Source organism: Numida meleagris, chromosome Z (assembly GCF_002078875.1).
Source record: "Numida meleagris isolate 19003 breed g44 Domestic line chromosome Z, NumMel1.0, whole genome shotgun sequence".
Lineage (NCBI taxonomy): Eukaryota > Metazoa > Chordata > Aves > Galliformes > Numididae > Numida > Numida meleagris.
In genome coordinates, this window is record NC_034438.1 from 40,887,963 (window position 1) to 40,904,561 (window position 16,599).

A 16,599-nucleotide genomic window follows, 5' to 3' on the forward strand; every position below is an offset into this window, starting at 1 on the left:
GACTGCTTTCTTGGGATTCTCATCTCAGGCCTGTGGCTAGTGTGGACCTCCTGAAAAACGTGAAGAGGAGAGCTGTTGTGGTGCTGCATGGGAAGAGGCAGCAGGAGGCAGTGCTGCCTGCCTGGGACTGAGCAGGAAACTGATGCCAGGCCAGCTTCCTCGGCTCCTAACTCATGTTTCCATGGCATGCTGCTTCCAGCATGGTTACGTGAGAGAGACAATGTGCCCTGTAGCACTGAGCCCCAGAAGGGCTGTGCAGAATGACTCCCCGGTGCTTACTGTGGTGATCTCGTCTGTGTCCCAGCTGCTTTGCACCTTGCTTGTAGAACAGCAGCAGGATACTGCCGAGCACGAGATGTGGCTTAGCTCAGTTGGCACAGTTGCAGGTGGCTGCATAAGTTGCTAGGCACGAGGGAATCTGGCCCTGGAGCAATACAAGTCCCAGAGAGTGTGAGTTGAGAGGTGTGACCCTGTCTCTATCAGAATGCTATGTGTCTATAGCAGGATTTCGTAATGAAGCGAACAAGAATTTTTTTAATTCAGAATTGCCTGGTTTTGGCTGGGTGGCTGTTCTGTGTGCTTTCCTTGCCTGGCTCACCCATTTCAAGAGGCCTTGAAAATCTGGCAATAATTCAAATGTAAATGCTTCACACTTATACAGTGGGAGATGGCAATGCAGCACCAGTGTACTGAAATGGCCTACATTTTCTCTTCCCATTTTAACATAAAACTGCATTCAGAGGATTCGCAGGCCAGACTTGAAATGCTCTGCATAGTTCTCATTAGTCCTTCAGGACATGCTTCCCAGTATCTTAGGACAAATTGGAACATAAACAGAATTGCAAAGACCATCAGATTTTGCCTTCTATGATTTACAGGTAAAACTGAGAGCCAAAAAAAAACTACTGGAAATTTGTGTTATAGAAACCAGTGAAGGCTCCAAATATTTGTTTCATTTATTGGTCTTGTTGTAAAGCTACTGTAAGTACAGGCTTGGTCAAAACTATCTTACTGAAGACATGATGCAGCTAATTGTACAGGAAGCTCAGTCTCATAAGCTGAGATCCTTGTTGCAAACAGGATTCTGCCCTGGTAAAGAGCCTTTGTGCTGCCTACAAATGAATAAAACAGAAGCCTCCTCCTTTGCTGTGGCAAAACTTGTAGTAAGAGGCTGGTCTGCACAGCGCTTTGTTTCAGAGGCCAGGCTGCTTGTGCAGGTGAGCCATTTGGATAGGGTTTATGCTGCCTGGAGTTAGGAATGCTGTTTGTTTGCCTTTCATTAGTATTTTGACCTCACTGCTGAGGAAGCTATAGACATAGATACAGGGCTGAGTTGGAGAGTTCAAATGGTAAAGGACCAGGAAATTAAATTTTGTTTCCCATGAAAGCTCTGTAGACTTAATATGTATTTTGGCTTGAAAAAATCCTATCCTTCGGCATGTGTGGTGTAGAGCCAGAGCAGACTACGTGAGCTGATTAGACAACCTGACTGTACTGACTGTAGCACTGGTGGCAGAGGTAGCTGTGTGGGTTCACATCCAAAAAAATCTGCAGCCTGCTGAGTGCTTTGCAGACAGAAAATGTGTTTGTGCATGCATGAAGATCAAAAACCTGGTGCAGCTTCTTGCTAGCAGTGCCAGCTGAGCTCTCCAAAATGGCCTTGGGAGCTAAAGAAGACAAATTCTACCAAGGCGCAGCCCTCCCTTCCTCCTCATGCTAAGTAGCAAGGGTTAGTGCCCCTGCGGTTAGTGAGAGCTGTGCCTCTGCATTTTGCATTTTTCATATTCACAGCTATGATTTCATCTGTAGGCTCATGGAACAGTTTCTAATCAAAATGTGCAAAGAAATACACAATTAATTGCTAATTTAAATTACAATGCTGGAGGTGCATTAGTAATAGATGCAGTTATTGCCCTTGTTTCTTTCATCTGCACACATTACAGTCATAAAATTGAAACATTATGTATATTTCCAGATGTAATCTTAAAATATACTCTGTTCTTTATTTTAATGTATGTATCTCTAAGTTCATATGAATAGTATTTAATTATTTTTATCTCATTGGAATAAATTTGACAGAAAATCATGGGCTGTAAATATATTTGTTTCATATTTAAATAATTATAAATAATTGAAGCCTGTTCATTCTTTTGATGGAATAGATCCAGATGCACCCCTGTAGACCTGTCAGTAGGAATACTTTGATAAATCAAATTTTTTCATACTGTCTCAACCGTGTAATTCTTTAAAGGTTTATCTCTATGATGGTTTATCATGCTAGACTGTAATCCCTATGCACTCAATAGTATTTTTTTGTCATTTATTTAAACTAAGAAAAACTACTGTTTCACTTTTGGTAGTTATAAATGAGCTAAAAAGCCATCTGCTGAGTTCACCTCAGCTAAACAAAAGTCCCCAAGCTAATTTCTAAGACAGTCCTATATTTGGCTGAGTACAAGGCTGGAGAAGTTCAGTGTAGAGGGCAGTCTTTCATTTTTAATGGGAAGTCAGAAACACATAAAAATAGCTTTATGGATGGAGATCTTATTTAACTCTAGGTTTTCCAATAGAGAGATTATGGCATAGATTGCTTCTCTGTAAAGCTGCAGAGAGAACAAACTTCTGTTCTCATGTCTGTCAGTCACAACACATTTGTTTAAAATTGTCTGTGTACAGGGATCGCCCCCAAAGTGTACCAGATACAATAGCAAGTATGTATTGTTTCCAGAGTCCTGAGAGGTGTTATTGACCTTACTGTGTTACAGAGGTGAAATAATAAAGACAACTCTTTCCCCTCTGAGGTTAAGAAATAATAAAAGCAACCTTTATTTCCCTTTTCTTAAGAGTATGAAACCACGCCTAATGATCTTGGAGACACCACAAATAACAGTAATCAGATCACTTCTACGGATGTTTCCAACAAAGAGAATGAAGATAGCATCACTGTAAGTATATACATTGTTTCCTGATCCCTAATCTTGGCAGACTTTCTGACTATACAACTAATGAAACTGTGGAGATTGTAATGGGACCCTAAGCTACTAGAAACAGGAGCTATTACAGCATAGTGACCCAAACTCAGGAAAAAGAAAATGTTAAAGCAGTGCCCCCCACTTTGACCCTCTCACCCATTTTTGAAAGAGTGAATTACTTCCCAAGTACAATTGCTATTTAATTTGTTTTATGCTCTTCTGAGCAACTAAGTGTAATTTTTTAGGCCAAGACTCTGCTTCTAATTTAAGCCGAAGAGAGCAACTGTTTGTTTTCAAAACAAAGACATCCAAGGCAATTTAAAAATTGTTTGAATACCAGTCCTGAAATCAGCTTCTCCTCACAGAGAGGCCACGCTGTAATGAACTTTCAGATTCTTAACTACATCTCTAAAATGTGATTTCATCTCTTTTTTTTATAAGATCATTTGTATTTGACTTCAGCACATTTAGCTGTTTTGGTGGATCTCCTCTACTGTTTCCTTGCCTCTCATGCTGTCCTATTGAGCTGCTGGAGAACAGCAGTGGGTGAGCAGTTAACATGGCCGCCTCCAACACCTGTCACCCTGCACAGTAGCAGGCAGGGGAAAACCTGTGCACTGTGGCTCAGGAAGCCAGCTGTGACCTGGGGAGAGGTGGGAAAGGAGGGACTGCAAGCTGATGTTGTATCAGTGCAGCTGGACAGTGGCTGCTTTGTGGTGATAGACTGTGCTGAAATACTGGGAGTATATCAGGCGCTCTTATCTCCTCTGATAAGAGAATCAACAAGTGGCTGAGACTGGAAGGGACCTCTGGAAATTGTCTCGTTTCCTCACCCCCAGGCTCAAATTGGGGCTGGCAACAGCAGTTGCAGGGCTGTTTTTAATATGTCCAGGAATGGAGGCTCCACAGCCACCTTTGGAAATCCATGGCAGTGTTCAACCACTCCACAGTAAATCATAGAATCTTAGAATGGTTTGAGTTGGAAGGGACCCTTAAGATCATCTAGTTCCAACTGCCCTGCTATAGGCAGGGACACCTCCCTCTAAATCAGGTTGCTTAAAGTCCTCTCCAACCTGGCTGTGAATGCTCCCAGTGAGGGGGCATCCACAGCCTTGCTGGGCAACCTGTTCCAGTGTCTCATCACCATCACGGAAAAGAATTTTGTCCTAATATCTAGTCTAAATCTACTCCCTTCCAGCCTAAAACCATTTCCCCTCATCCTGTCGCTACCTGCCCTTCTAAAAAGTCCCTCCCTAGCTTTCCTGTAGGCCCCCTTCAGGTACTGGAAGGCCGCTATAAGGTCTCCTCGGAGCCTTCTCTTCTCCAGGCTGAAGCGCCCCAGCTATCTCAGCCTGTCCTCATAGGGGAGGTGCTCCAGCCCTGTGATCATCTTTGTGGCCCTCCTCTGAACCTGCTCCAACAACTCCATGTCCTTCTTGTGTTGGGGGCTCCAGAACTGGACGCAGTTTTTTCTTACATGTTTTGCTTACTTGCTTTCCTGTAACATGCCACTCTGTGTCCCTTCCCCACCTTGAACATACAGGATGTTGAAAAAGTGGTTCTTGGAGGTGTCTGAATCTCTAGTCTCCATAGGATGGAAGAAACTTCAACAAGTAGCAGTTTCCTGTCCTCTTTGATATGAGTACAAATGTTTCCTGGTTGAAATGAATCTCTTTACATAACTGGATTAATAAGAATGAATGTCTTTGAAGATAGTTCATGAGAGCAAATCAAATAGATCTGTTTGTGTCCTTTTTTTATAGGTGTATGTTGTGGTGGGAATTGCAGCACTGGTATGCACTGGCTTAGTAATAATGCTCATTATTCTGAAGTTTGGAAGACACTCTAAGTTTGGGATGAAAGGTAAGCAGTGATGCTTTTTATGTCTTCCATAACAGCTGTGGATTGTACAAGCTAACACATTAGGCTTCTGCACCAAGAACAGTTGAGTTAACCAAATGAAGGGCCATCATAATTAGTGTTTCATTTGTTCATCAGGTAAGTAAGGGCAGAGACAGATGCAGGTGGGCGTATAGAATTTTAGATCAAGCTGTTCTACTCTTCTTTTTTTCTTACAACAAATACCATTTCTTTCCATCCTACTGCACAGCCCCGTACCACACTTCCAAGAGTAAAACACTGAGTCAGTGTAGGGAGGAAGAATATAGGAAATTAAATTTATTTTGATATGACTTAGATTACAAATATTTGATGAGAATCTGTGCTGTATGTAAGAGTGTACTGCAAATGTTGCTTAAGGTAATAAATGCAAAGAAAAAGAATGGCAAGAGTAGAATGTACATTTGCAGTGCCTGCTGTCTTACAGGACTTTCTGACGGATGCATTTTGTTGAGCTTCTGTATGTATATTGGTAAGTGGCAGCTGGAGAGGATGGCAAGTGGTCATGTCCCTCTGGGAGGCAGACATCTCAGCTCTTCCACTTATTCTTTTTTTTAATTTTACAGCTTGATGGAGGTACATGTAACACAGGTGTACAAAGGGCTATAACTCCATTACTGTGTTGCTTTACATCAGTCATAATCTGGAGATTTTGGTAGAACTGCAATCCGAAAAAAAAAAAAAAAAAGGAAGAAATAAAAGAAAAATGAGGACTAAATGTTTGTTTACTGCATACCAAAGAGATGAACTTTTGTTCTTAAGATGTGTAGTTGAGGGTCTGTGGAGAGAGGGGTAACTATTCTTTTGTTAGGCTCCTGTTAACCATAGGTTCTTCCTCTCAGTACTGCTTATGTTGTAGTACCACATGGATGCAGACTTCGTTGACTCTGGCTTATCCTTGGCAGTACTCTTTTCAGAGATACCTACTGTATATTTGGTGTTTCTGTGTTCTGCTTAGAGAAGAGTTCCTGGAGCAGATGAGATTTGAGCAGAGCAAAAGTGTAGATGGTAAAGGGATGGTAACCTTTTCCCTCACCTCCTTTTGATGTGGTCTTTGGGTAATGTTAAAGGAAAACAGTCATTGTAAACAGTCCTGAAAAACAACATAAAGCCTGCAGCTCATGGTCTTGGCCAGATACTATAAAAAAACTTCCAACAACTGAACAAGTGTTCTGTGTAAATTTCATTTGTGTACAGAGCTTTCTGAATTGCAAATAGAAAGCAAGTTAGTGGAAGCTGAATGAGAGCAGTGATTGGCAGTGTCAAACATTAGCTCTTTAAAGCCGAGAGTTCATTACATTTTCCAGAATTTGCACATGTATTTCAACACACTGCAGAAATTAGGAAGTAAACTGTACCCTGAGGAAGAATGTACAAAGATTTATTTTGTCTGATAAGAAATTCTATTACCTTTTTGAGAGCACTTAACATAGCAGTTGTGTTTCGGTATCTTCAAGTTGAACTTTTCTCACAAAAATAATGGTCTTACATAATCAATGTCTTTCTTCAGTAGTTCTTTTGTTGCAATTTGTTTATGTAGATCATGTTTTAGCAAGGGTACACTTTTTGGATAATGACTGTATGAAATTATGAAGAGACAGCAGCCCCATGTGTGTAGTTTATTTTATTCTCTAAATAGAACCAGTGATGGTTACCAAGAGCAGTGATACAAGTTCACAGTTCACATACATTCCTTCAGAAACTAATCACAGGCATGGTACGTGTGGCAATTGTGAAATGTCACTGTGAGCTACAAATAACTGTTAAATGTGTCATTAGAAAAGAATGACCTTCAATTGTCTGTGATGTGAACCTCAAACTCCTCCAGAGTTTGCATTCACACCTGAACTTCCAAGTATGGCTCAATCCGTGACACTAATTAATGTAATCAGTATTATTGACTATATTAAGGTAGTACTTAATGGCCTGAGATCATAACACCATACTGATAAGTCAGACCCAGAATAATAATGTTACCTGCTCTGGAAAGTCTGCTGCATAAATATATATTGATAATTAATACAACCTGAGGTATTTGAACACGAGTAAAATAATGCAAAGGTGAAGAGAAATTTTTTTACATTCAATATTGATCAGCAGAATGTGAAGTTCTGGAAAAAAATGATCAAATCTGTGAACTCCTTGAGTCATATGCCTTTGAATTCATTGACAGCAAAATTATTTCCAACTTTGCATATTGACATTGTTTCATATTTGGTGCAGTAGGAAAACTGGGAAAATGAAATATCCAGATTGCCTTAGAAAATATTTAATAAAAAAAAATTAAAATATCATCAAATGCTCCCCAAAATAGGAGTGCATATTTTGCATTCATAAAAGGCAGTGCTTTATTTTTCTGTTGCTTTATGAACGCGCAATACTGTCACCTCAGACACCTCATCCTTAAACATCTCTCCACTCTTCCTTAGGAAGTAGTTTAGAAAAAAAAAAAAAAAACAACTAATCACTCAATAACTGGAGCGGTTAAACTGGCATTCAGTCGTGTTTTTAATTTAACCATATACATGAAGGGAGGGAAAAAACGTTCTGCTGAAGATTAGACAAAAGTGTGCAAATAGGCATCACTACTTTGTGTCCTGCAGAAGATGCCTTTATATAAGGGATAAAATTTTCATCCTGTTTGGGTTCATGGCACGTACTTGCATCATGCTGAATACTTTGTTTTATACCTCATATCTTTTAATGCTTGTTTATCCCATCCCAAAAATCCATCTTTTGTGCAGGCATCATCTATCTCCTGCTTGTACTATGTCCTTGCTGAATAATTCTGTGCTTATAGAGCTTGAAAATGGTTGGAGTCTGGGACAGATGGTATGTAGTCTCTCCAGAAAGAGACGTGGTTGTTGTCTGAACTACACTGCATTAAGAGCTGGCTGTACCTGGAAGCTCTGGGTTTTCTGAGCAGACACAGAGTGCCGCAGAGCCCATACGCCTCCCCTTGCCTTCTTCCTGTAACTGTACCTCAGCAGAGAAGAATCTAGTTTATGTGATAAGGAGCCCCATGTTCTCTGGAGGCTTCCAGTCCATTGGCTGTGCTGATCAACCTCTTAACAATATGTACTGAAGAGCTCTGTAAAACTAACCTCTCTTTGGCTTTTCTCTTTATGTTGTATATCTGAGATGAGAGGACAACTTGGAGTATGTTCATTTCACTCAATTACCTTTCCAAACTGTAGTAGCAGACATAGATGACAAGTAAATCAGTTCACTTGTTCACCACTAGTAATAATACCAAAGTATTTTGTTTGTGTTTGTTCTGGATTCTAGCTGGAGTTGGGTTGCACCATATGAGGCAATTTTTCTAATACTTGTGTTGCTTCTTTTCACTTGTCTTCTAGAACCTGGGGAAATAGCGGGTTCTGATGATTGATTTCAGGAACAGTACTAGTTTAGGGCTGGTCTGTGATCTGTGCAAGAACAGACTTAAAATACGGTTACTATGAAAAAAAGATACTATTCTGTGAATGATGTGCTAGACTTCCAGATAGCATCGCAAAATTCATCTAGGTAACTGGTGAAATCTAGTTTTCTCTTTTTCGCTGCTTGTGAACATCTTAAGCACCTTCCTATCTGGAGTCTGTTGAAAACAGCTTTGTGTGAAAAGCTGCTTTTGGTTGCTTCAGTCTGGAGGTGAGGTTTTTAGGCTTTTGAAAGATGCTGCAGCATAAATGGTGAATGCTTCAGTTAATTTCTTAAATGTATTCATTAAGTTTTGTGGGTTACTCTTATGAAACACCTTGGCTTGCTTGCCTGCAGGAGGATGTGAAAGTTCTTATGGTTGGAATTCGCTGAAGTCTGCCCGGATGTTTCTTTATCTTTTTTTTTTTGTGTATGTCTGACTCCATCTGACCAGCATATGAAACTGAAAAATAACAAGGGAATCAAAGTGAAGAGGGCAGGAGAAGGCTTGTGATCTCCCTGGGAGAATTAGTGGAAGAGTAATTCGGGTCCTGTTTTATTCTACTTCTCCTGTTGAAAAAATGGCTGTAAATAAACAACTAGTTGCAAAATAACCAACTTTGTATTTTGCAAATGTTAATTCAGCATGGATGTAAGTATGGAGGAAACTGGTGTAAGACGGATCAGTGAATAAAGTTTGAAACAGCATAATTAAAAGGATGAAAACATTTTTACTGATTTGAATTGTAGTAAATGTTAGCACAGGGTGTCAATATTCCAGCAAGAGGACAATATACATAGCACTTCTTTTACTTGCTAGATGCACTGGAAGTGGACGTCTGCAGACCAGAGTGTTATTTCAACTGCTTTATTGCCATGATAGGCAGAGTTTCTGAATGTTTTACCAAAGCCAGAAAGGAGGAAGAACTCACCCCTCCCTAAAGCTGCCCCTTCTCTCATAAGAAAGTAACAAATAGAATCTGACAGAAGTAGAGGGAAACATATGTGTACTTAATCCCTCTGGGGCTAGAGGGTTTTTGAATGTTTGTATGAAGCTTCTGTCAGTGCTTTGAGCCTTATGCAGTTGTGCAAAGGAAGGCAACAGAGTCTGAAATTCCCATCATTCTTAGCCTGTACCAGCTGTCTTCTCATGTCTGTGAGCTTGAGGGTCATGCTTTGAATGATGTTTCTCCTTCTTCAGTCTCTCTCTGAACTGCCTGCCATGTCCTAAATGGAACTGCTATCTGTGAACGATTTGCCCCTTTTGTTATCTTTAGAGGCTGTTCAGCGCAGGGTACAGAAATTTGGCTTTGTTTGACCAGACATCAAGTGAGCTGATTTAAAGAACAAAGCGGTATTCCTTTTGGTACAAACAATCCCCAAATAGTACCTTTCCTTCAAGACCTTGCAGCTGCTTGTTATGACTTTTGTGTGTATGTTTACAGCTTGGTGTATCAGTCGGAATGCCATGCTTTTTCACCAAGCTGATTAAAAGTTGGGAAGAAACACATAGATTTTGCCTAACAAGGTCAAAACTGAATTTTACCCTACTTCTAGATAGCTTTTTCTCTCAAGTAATTTCAGTATCTTTTATTCTAGCCCATGAAGTTCCTTGAAAACTTCTTACTTAAAAAATATTAGTTACTCCAATACAAGGACATTCATAATGACAAATTTCTTTTTCTTCTTTTGTGTATCATTTACTGTACCGCTTTGCCTTGTAAACTTTTGCTATATTTTGAGCAATGGTACAAAAGACAGTGTAGGAGAAGGCAGACTGAAACTCATCTTCAGATGTAGCATATTTATTAACTGTCTTATAGTATTGTAGTTTAGGTAAGAAGCTCAGAACAACAGTAGGTAACCTCCTTACTGAATAACATTGTCATTCTGCACTTGTGACAGCAGCTTTTGACAGATGTCTCAATAATGCTTTCAAGTCTTGAATGCTCATTTACCCAAGTAATTGTATGTATGTGACTTTAGGTGTAACACTGTCCAGGTTAGAGTGGAATAGTTTCTTGTTCATTCTTAACAAGATAATTCGTTGAGGCTTTTGCATATACTTTTGGATGCAAGTTTTCTGGCAGAATGAGGGACTTCTCTCTTATTTTTCTACCTTACATGTCAGTAGGCACAGTAGTAGCAAATGATCATTATGTTCTCTGCTTTAACACATTTTATTTCACTCCATGTTCTTATGGTAAAGGTGGTGATTGCAAGAGATTTCAAAACAAACACTGCCTCATTCAGACTAGAGTGCAAGGAGTTCACATCAGTCCCAGCAAGTGCCTTGAAGTACTGGTACAGGAAAGGGAAGAGCTATTCTATTTAATTCATGAATTTTTGCATGTCTTGCTTAAGCAGTTGGTTGTTCATGGACCAAGAGAAGAATGAAATACAAGCAGAATAGAGTAGAAGCCCCTTTATGCCTTTTAATTGTAAACCAAATGCAAAATAAAAGCTTTGTATCTTCAGCAAAGACCTACAGTTTGGCAAACATGATCAAGTTGGTTACATGACTGTAATAATCTTCCAGTGAGAGCTTCCTTGATGTTATTTGAGAAATAACTTGGAGGAGATATGCTCAAAATGTAGGATCAGTTTGTAGCTTGGGGACATATTACTTGACTTTCATCAAATCACTGAAATACTGAACTTTTTGACTTTCCATCAGAAGTAATTCTGAACTGTGTTATGCCTACCCTAATGCTGATTCAGTGGGTGTCAATCTTTTAATGTCTTTAGAATTATTATTTAGTCAATTAGCAGAATATAAAGGAGGGATTAACTCATGTGAGCAAGTGTAGTATGATAAGATGTAGAAAAAATGAATGTCCTCAAAAATGCGTTTTTTTTAGTGTGTAGACCAGTAAAGTCAATGATGATATTGCTCATCTGAAGATGACACAAGAGGCTATTTTTTGTTGTTTGACATTGGCATTCCAATCCATGTAGTCATGGGCAAATCACACAAATTGTCTCAGTTGCATAATGGAGACAATAATATTTATGTATCATGCGGACGTTTAGAAGACAGATTTGTTAATGCTTATAAATACCTTACAAAAAGCATATTACCTTACAAGAAGCATATTACTGTAAGTACATCAAAGACTGAGAGTTCTTATGAACTGATCCATGAAAGTAATTCTGGATAAAGGATTTTACAAAAATCTTAAAACATTTAAACTCTCCCCTATTCTGATAAAGAAAAGAGGAGTCTCTTAAAACATTGCTTTAGGGTCATGTCACCTTATCAGAACATATTGTTAGGCTTTTCTTGCTTTCCACTGTTTATTTATATAGAATTTGATCTCTGGATCTCAGATTTACATTTCTGTCTGCTATTAGTTTTCCGGAGTCTGATCTTAAATTGCAGGATATAAAAGAGGAACACAGCTCCAGTGAAGCAGCAGCAAGCCAGCGGGTGACACACTAAATAAATAAATAAGGACTTAAGGAGTCAAGGGGAATTTTTATTATTAAATGGACCATTTGACTATGATCTCATTTCATTGCAATATTCAAAGTTAGTTTTATTAATTGATGCAGTAAGTGAGTTATTAACTTTTTGACAGCTCTTCCCAATTTTTCTACACTGATGGATATTATTAACACAGTAAAATAATCAGAGGCTTGTTTGTTTCTGACAAAAGTATATGTAAAGAAAGAGTAAACAAACATTTGTTGTATTCCCCTCTCTCCTAAACAGTAGCAGAGAAGCAGGAAGTGGGACAAAAATCTGTACATGTATGTGGTGTGAGTGAAGTGAGATGAAACAGAGAACTAGGGAGATGCTGAATATAGAAGGAACAGGTTAGAAAAAAAAAAGGAAAGAGAATAATCATAGTTTCCAGGGCTCTACCTTGATATCGGTTGAAGCTCCTATTCCTGTGATAGGAATATCACAGCTCCTAATACAAGGCTTGATCAGGGTAGTGGCAAAAGAGAAGAGTCAGACCTAAAGGGGTAAATTGCAGAGAGCTGACCTACGTTCACCTTATGTCCATACTGCCTCAGAAGTCCTTACTTTACATAGCCTAGAGTTTCTCTTTCAGTTTCTTATGTGCAATGCCTGAACACTTACATGCCTTTTTATGAACGTTTGTCCATATGCAGATCACGCTGTTTTGGGAATGCACTAGTTTGTGAAAGCAAATAGTGGTCTAGCCCTTGAAAAATTTTAGAGAGAAAGGAGGCTCCATGTAGGAAAAAACGTGAAGATGAGTGCAATGGGAATTAGGAGAGAATGTGGGTAATAATAATTAAGTGTTTGTCTGTAACTAGAGTGAGAGCAAGCACAAAAATAGATTGAAGAAAGTACTCAGATGTAGTGAAGGAATAGGAAGAAAGAGAAGGAACAAAGAATAGCAGAGCCAGCTTATTGTTATTTTATTTTATTTTTATTTTTATTTGAAGTGGCCCCAGGTTTCCAATGCTGTAAGTACCATTTGCTACAAAATCATGGAGATCACCATTTGACAAACGCTGAGACTAGATGATGCTAGGAAATTAGGTGCTAAAAAACAGTTCTAAAACAACATAGGTGTGAACATGAATAGTAGGTAAATAGAAGGCTTTCCTTCTGTTAAGGTAGAAATTGGATCATTTGTATCTCCATCTCCAGCTAGCAAACTGGTTAATTTGGAAGGGTCTGCTGGCAGAGGTGCTGTTTGAGCAATTCTTTTGTTGCTCCTGCAGTCTGGTCTACCTCATAACAACATAGCACAGCTGACACTGGCAGTCAATCTGAGTAGTGTCTGATCCAACATCCCAGTGCTGAAAGCAGAGTGAGCTACAGCAGGGTGCTCTGGGCTGTGTACAGCCAGGATTGGAGGTCTTCAAATATGGAGACTCCACAGCCTCTCTGGGCAAACTGTACCAGTGTTCAATTACCCTTACAGTACAGTTTTTTTTCCTTTAGGTTTAAAGTAGAATGCATGCTACTTACGGTAAAGTGACATCTTTTTCATGAGAATTACGTGATTCAGGTATGTGAATGTCAGCTGAGTAACACTACTGGGGATTACCAGCGTATGTTGATTAGGACTTCTTTGTTCCACTGGTTTTACAATACCTGGGAGATTTTATGTGAGTTTCCATGTGTTTGCATTCCTCAGCTTTCAAAGATTGATGTAGGATTCCTACTGTGGTTGAATTGCATCGACTTCTGTTTCAGACTCTAAGTTTTAACTCTTTTTTTTTAATTTTTTTTTTCCTGTCTCCTGAATTTGGGAATCCCTGTGCTTGTCCTGAATAGTGGATAATGTTCTAATTATCTGGTTCATAATGTTGTGCTTTTAAATGCCTGTCCATGTTAGCTACTTATGAATTCTGTTAGCAGATGCTGTGTGCAGTTGGAGTGCCTTTTTTTGTTTCATTCCTGTAAAAGCTTTTGGTATTGTGTTTCACACCACAGGGAAAGATTCACCATGAGCTCAGAGACTGTTTTGCACAGCACACTGTGCTGTAGCTGTCTCTACAGATGCTATTGTTCTGCTTCCTGCAGTGGAGCTATGTCCTTTAAAGTAGCATGGATGAAATTACAACAGAATCAGTCTCATTTAAGTATCTTCCAAGTAAATGTGTGTCTAGAAGAGCCACCCAAGCAAAAACTGCTCAGAGATTGCATATGATTTTTAAAGTTTTCTGATAATTATTTGAACTTTCCCCAAACGGGGCAAACTGCTTGTTCTTTCATGTCTGATCTTGCAAGAACACACAAGAGTAACTTTTTATCAACAGCTTTCTTTAATGCGTCTGATAGTGCCTTTGATTTGTTTGTATGTTCTCATAGTACTATACTCCTTGAACATGAATATTTGGAAAAAAGCATTAAAAATAGATCTTTCTCTTTTTGCAAGATTCATGACACTTCTTTTTTCAGAATGAACAAGAAATGCTGTAAAAACATTGTTGCAGCAATGCTGTTGCTGCTTAGGAAGAAAATGAGAAGTATAAAATTCAAAAGAAAAATATAGACAAAAGCTAGCCAAGCTACTTGAATATCTAGAAAAAAAAATGCTTTAGTTTTGTTTCAGTTCTGGGCAAAATTTCAAATAAGATGATTGTTTTATTTGAATGAATGGGTCCTTTTTATATCTCTTTTTCACACACATATGCCTACCCACCAGCATAAACCCATACACGTTTGTCATTTCCATGGATATCTACAGGCTAGGAGCAGCTTGGTGTATTAGTTCTTGACACAGCCTCAGCACTGCAACCTGTGAATTCCCCAAGGTGTTTTCTTTATGGATAGCTGAACACACAATTCTCCAAGTGACTCATAGTCGTTCGCAATTCTCTTACAGAAGATGTGGTACCTCCCCTGTGCTTCCTCACTTTGTGATGTAAGTATGCCTTCCTGCTTCTCATGGGCACTGTTTTAACCTTTTACATTTATTCACTTCTGAGACTATGGCTATATTCAGTCACCAGCGTGGATGATATTCTACTTTAAGGATGAGAAAAATTGTTACACATAATGCCTTTTCTCTCCGTAAACAAGTGTAAGGGTCAAGTAGAAATGGTATTGCCCATTTTCATGTAGATTTCTAGGCTGCTCCCAAAGCCATATGTAAAAATAAGAATTGCCTTTTTAGACAGGAGTGTCTCATAGAATTGTGGAATCGTAGGGGCTAGAAGGGACCTCTGGAGATCAACTAGTCCAACCCCCTGCTAAAGCAGGTTCCCTACAGTAGGTTGCACAGGAAAACATTGAGGCAGGTTTTGATTATTTCCAGGAGACTCCGCAGCCTCTCTGGGCTGTTCCAGTGCTCTGTCACCCTCACAGAAAAGAAGTTTTTCCTCATGTTCATGAAGAATGTCCTGCATTCCAGTTTGTGTCCATTGCCTCTTGTCCTGTTGCTGGCCACCACCAACAGTCTGGCCTTTTCCTCTTGACGCCACCCTTCAGTCTTCTCCAGGCTGGACAGTCCCAGCTCTCTCAGCCATTCCTGATAAGAGAAATGCTCCATCCCCCTCAACTTCTTTGTCACCCTCCGCTGGACTCTCTCCAGCAGTTGTCTGACTTTCTTGAACTGGGGAGCCCAGAACTTGACACAGTACTCCAGATGTGGCCTCACTAGAGCAGAGCAGAGGAGGGGGATCACCTCCCTCACCCTGCTGGCCATGCTCTTTTTAATGCACCTCAGGATACCACTGGCCTTCTTGGCCACAAGGGGACACTGCTGGCTCATGGCCAACCTGTTGTCCCCAAGGACGCTCAGGTCCTTTGCAGAGTTCCTTTCCAGCAGGTCATCCCCTAACCTGTTTTGGTACGTATGTTTATTCCTCTCCAGCTGTAGGACTTTGCACTTGCTCTTGTTGAACCTCCCGAGGTTCCTCTATGCCCAGCCCTCCAGTCTTTCTACGTCTCTCTGAATGGCCTTCTGGTGTGTCAGCCACTCCTCCCAGCTTCGCATCATCAGCAAATTTGCTAAGGGTGCATTCTATACCTTCATCCAGCTCACTGATGAAGATGTTGAACAAGACCACAGCTGGGAACACTGCTGTCTACAGGCTTCCAAGTAGACTCTGTGCTGCTGATCGGAGTCCTCTGAGCTCTGCCAGTCAGGCAGTTCTCAGTCCACCTCACTGTTCACTCTTATATCCCACACTTCCTAAGCTTACCAGTGAGGATGTTATGGGAGACAGTGTCAAAATCCTTGCTGGAGTCAAGGTACATAATGGCTATTGCTCTGTCCTCATCTACCCAGCTGGTTGTGGCACCGTAGAAGGCTACCTGATTGGTTAAGCATAATTTCCCGTTGGCAAATCCGTGTTGTCTAATCCCAATAACCTTCTTTTTCTTTTACTTGCTTGGAGATGACATCCAGAATAAGTTGTCCCATCGCCTTCCCAGGGACAGAGGTGAGGCTGACTGGACTGTAGTTTCCCAGGTCTTCCTTTTTGTCATTCCTGAAGACTGAAGTGACACTGGCTTTCCTTCAGTCCTCAAGAACTTCTCCTAGTCCCCATGTCCTTTCAAAGATGATTGAGTGCGACTTGACAGTGATTTCTGCCAGCTCCCTCAGCATTCATGGGTGCAACCCTTTGGGCCCATATGCTTTGAGTTTGCCTAGACAATCTCTGGCCAGATCCTCCACGAAGGGGAAGTCTTCCTTTCTTCAGACTCTCTTATTTCCTTGGGGGCAGTCTTAGCAGTAAAGACTGAAGCAAAGAAAGCATTCAGTAACTCTGCCTCCTCAGTGTCCTCCATTACAAGAACATCTTCCTTATTCAGCAGCAGGCGCACATTTTCCCTAGTCTTCCTTTCTTGTTGGTTCACCTAAAGAAGCCT

General features: G+C 40.2%; 1 protein-coding gene across 7 annotated transcripts in view; it reads left to right on the forward strand.

The window, feature by feature from the left end:
- The window catches only part of NTRK2 (neurotrophic receptor tyrosine kinase 2), a 207,790-nt gene that overhangs the window by 52,874 nt on the left and 138,317 nt on the right, over nt 1-16,599 (forward strand). For all 7 annotated transcript variants that reach the window (XM_021380843.1, XM_021380844.1, XM_021380845.1 and 4 more), the window contains exons 10-11: nt 2,845-2,945; nt 4,736-4,835. In XM_021380843.1, the coding sequence (XP_021236518.1) occupies nt 2,845-2,945; nt 4,736-4,835 (201 nt within the window). The remainder of the gene's footprint in view (nt 1-2,844; nt 2,946-4,735; nt 4,836-16,599) is intronic.